Source organism: Triticum dicoccoides, chromosome 6B (assembly GCF_002162155.2).
Source record: "Triticum dicoccoides isolate Atlit2015 ecotype Zavitan chromosome 6B, WEW_v2.0, whole genome shotgun sequence".
Classification (NCBI taxonomy): domain Eukaryota; kingdom Viridiplantae; phylum Streptophyta; class Magnoliopsida; order Poales; family Poaceae; genus Triticum; species Triticum dicoccoides.
Window position 1 is genome coordinate 55,425,155 of NC_041391.1, and position 3,782 is coordinate 55,428,936.

General features: G+C 48.3%; 1 protein-coding gene and 1 pseudogene across 1 annotated transcript; both read right to left on the reverse strand.

Moving 5' to 3' along the window:
• Positions 1 to 1,028: 1,028 nt before the first annotated feature.
• On the reverse strand, positions 1,029 to 2,366 carry LOC119320719 (protein PAIR1-like). Its single transcript, XM_037594684.1, has 5 exons — positions 2,342 to 2,366; positions 1,598 to 1,822; positions 1,398 to 1,450; positions 1,109 to 1,306; positions 1,029 to 1,040 (listed from the first exon to the last, which is right to left on the reverse strand). The coding sequence occupies exons 1-5, from the start codon at positions 2,364 to 2,366 to the stop codon at positions 1,029 to 1,031; spliced, it is 513 nt and encodes a 170-aa protein (XP_037450581.1).
• An 854-nt stretch (positions 2,367 to 3,220) lies between these two features.
• On the reverse strand, positions 3,221 to 3,632 carry LOC119326040 (annotated as a pseudogene).
• Between the last annotated feature and the right edge of the window lie 150 nt (positions 3,633 to 3,782).

The window sequence follows — 3,782 nt, forward strand, 5'->3', positions numbered from 1 at the left end:
GATCACTGCTATCGCACTCGGATGCGGTCTCTGCGGAGCCAGTCGACAGATCGAACATGCCGTAGAGAGATTCGTCGGGCTCGATCGCCCAACTTGGGGAGTGGCCGACTGGCGGGCCACCGCATGTCTCACCCACTGCCGAAGCCTCGACCGACCAGAGCGCTTGCCCCGGCGGGAGAGTGGGAACGAGGACGTCACAGGAGCGGTCCCATACTGGGTCGACGGTTGCCGCAGGAGGACGCCATGGACGCACGCGCGAAAGTGCGTTGCCCCGCGGACGGGGAGCGCGTAAACGTCGAGTGGAGCCTCCTGAAGCCAAGCGGAGTCGTCGGCGATGAACGTGAGCGTACCGAGACGGATCTCGCGGCCCTCGACCAAAACTCCACCTGAAACCATGATGTAGGAGATCGAAAGAATCCCAACTTCTCCAACAAATCGCTAGAACACCTGCCCCACAGTGGGCGCCAACTGTCGTGGTTCTAAGTCTGACAGTAGAATGGGGGGTAGGAATAGAGAGGCAAGATCCTAGATATGGAGTAGTTGTATACGCAAGAAATTTACGAGTTCAGGCCCTTCTCGGAGGAAGTAACAGCCCTACGTCTCGGAGCCCGGAGGCGGTCGACTGGATTATATGCGTATGAGTTACAGGGGTGCGAACCCTTCTGCCTGTGGAGGGGGGTGGCTTATATAGAGTGCGCCAGGACCCCAGCCAGCCCACGTAGCGGAGGGTTTAAGGTACATTAAGGCCAGACGTTACTGGTAACACCTTACATAAAATGCCATCATGACCATAAAGACTACTTAATTACAGACCGTTTGGATACAGAGTGGCTCCTGAACTCCTGATGATCGAGTGAGTCTTCATGGTCGAGTGTCTTTGAATCTGTCGAGTGGAATCCTAGCAGGTCGACTGGAAGGCAGCTTCTTTAAGGATGTCCTTGGGGAGGGTATCTTGGACAGGTCCATGACCCTACCCTAGGTACATGAATTCATCAACTGGTACATTACTTATGTGCACATGCCAACCATCAGGATAATTCCTAAAAGACAAAATGTACCAAAAAAAGATGTAACAAAGCTAGCGGTAGATTAGCTGCGGAAGAAGTACCTCCATGTCCTTTGTAAGAACCCTGAAGGTGTCGCCATGCAGCTCCCTTAAATCTGCTTGCACTTTTTTTGGGCAGACTGAAACGACCAAAGACATCTCATTCAATTTGCTGGTGCGAGAGTTGAGAACATTCAGCTGATCAGAGTTGCTTTTCATGCTGTTTTCAGCAAGTACTTTGAGATCATTTTGTCCTTTAATCTGCGATAACATGTTTGAACATATCAAACTTTGTTGTCTTTGCAAACAATGAAATGGTAGGAGAAAGAACTGAGACATCAACTTCTCTTACAATTTTCTGAAGTGTATCCTCTAGGAGATCAAACTTTTGCTGCACACCACCAGCTGCACATAACAGATAAATATGATTCACTTATATGATGATGCATCAGTTGTCGAAGAAGAAGAAAAATCAAAGTGCAAGGTTTATGAGCAAAGCAGAAGCTGCTGCGATTCCTATTATGATCAACGGTACCAGTTTGCAAGGCTTACATTCAACTGATGCGTCCTTGATGGTTCTGTTTAACTGAATAACATCAGTTTGTACCGAGTCCAATACCATTCCCATCTTGTGTACTGAACCTGACAGTTGCTGAAACCTGTGCCCAGCGTCCTCGTTAACCTTACCTGTTGAAATACTACCATCATCAGGCACACCAAACAAAACATAAGCACAGCTTAGTGATATTGTTATATCACCAGCCACGAATCCCCAAGCTACAATTTAAACCTAGCATGTCATAGGTTAACTTGAGCAGAGTACAGAATGAACCACAGCCTTTTTCATCCCTTCCAAAAGCTGCGGGTAAATTCGCATGCCCCCATACGCCAGCTAGCAGATTCGTGCACAACAAATTTACTTTAGAGTGCTATAAACTGGAACCATGGGAAACTAAATTCAAACCAAACATCTCAAGCACTGTACACTCTAAACCCCGTAAAAGGTCCAGTAGACAATCCGCCATTCCCTGTTTTAAAAAATGAAGTAAATATGTTATGCTAGACTATTGTTTCAAACAAATATATTAGAATGTTAAATTTAACATGCTAGAAAATTAAAGTAGAGTGCCCAACACACACAGTGTAAGTAAGACTAGCATATAGTAGTTTGTCTTGTACAGAATGCTTCTAATCTAAGTAAGCATGAGAGTGTACGTGTTGGAGCTTTGTCATACATGCAAATATTTTACGAGGAGAACTAGCTAGATACATGTATGTGACCATTAGAATGCATACGTGTGTAGGGGAGCTCCCTCGGCATCGCTGCTATCGTGTTTGACCAATGAAACAAAAGGTTACAGGGAGCTTTTAAGTAAAATTGAGGGTGTAAAATTAATATTGAGGTTGTACATTACAGTCACTAATACCCACGAGTTCAGAGTTTCAGAGCAAGGAACAGCCGACAGGGTCGGTACCGGTCTAGATTGTACAACCTCTGTTCAGAATTAACCGTCGATGAAATGAGTGTATTTAGACGTGCATCAGTGTGTAGATTCACTCATTTCAGCGAGAGTTTATTCCGAGCTGTAGTTTTTGCTGAACAGAGTTATATACGTACTCTGTAGTTTGTGCCGAACAGAGAGTTCTAAACTGCATTCTATAGCGTGTGATGAACACATTGCAGAGGCAAAAAAATCGTTCGGTTGGTAGCTTCAGGTCCTAATGTCCTAGAGCAGACATGCCACGTGCTAATATTTGGCCAACACGTCACTGGTTTGTAGCGTCTGTTGACAAAAATGTCAGTCATAGTATCTGACAGTCTGCCTTCACATGTTTATATGTTATATGTTACCATGTTTAGGAATCAACTACTCCGTATATATTTTACCATGTCTGTCACATCCAAGTGTGATCAAACATATTGCTGGAATGCCTATAGGGTGCAGACATGTGTGATTAAACATATCGATCCAGATGGTGCTTGCAATAATTAACTAACACCAGCGCACCGCTCAATCAGCACGATCAGGTGTGCGACCGCAAAAGGCCTGAACTACAGGGGCGCAATCGCACGAACAAATAAGCAGCAGCAGTAGATGCTAATCGGCAGGCTGGAAGCTAGCGATCGACCATGGATGGATGAGACCAGGCATCAGGATTTGTAAATCGTCTGACTTACCAGCAGAGGACGAAGAAGAGTCCGGAGAAGAAGCGCCAGCTGTCGGGGGAGAGCGCGCGGCCGCAGCAGAAGCACTGGCTGGCCACCATGGCGACGGTCTGCCCGACCAGCAGCAGGGCGAGCGCGCCGACGCCGTACTAGGTGGACGCATCCGTGTCGTACACGCAGTACCGCCTGCCACCAGGCTCGGCCTCGCCGAGTTGCGCCTGCACCCAGTGTCCCCAATCAAGATTCAAGAACCCGATGGCTCCGGCCTGAGCACATACGCATACATAGATAGATGCTTGAACGAGTTGGCCAGGAGATGGTGCGGCTCACCGTGCTCCGGCGGCGCTCGGTGCCGATGGCGAGGACGAAGGCGAGGATGTCAAGGAGCAACACCAGGCCGATCACCATGATGGACGCCATGGGGACGCCGGCCGATCAAAACCAAATACACTTGAGAGGAGCATGATGAGATCGGGAGGAAGGGGACGTCCTTATGATCTGGCTCGCGAGCCCACTGCCGCTGTCGCGGGTCGTCGACGGTGGGGGTGACAGCGGATCGAGGTGGGAGGG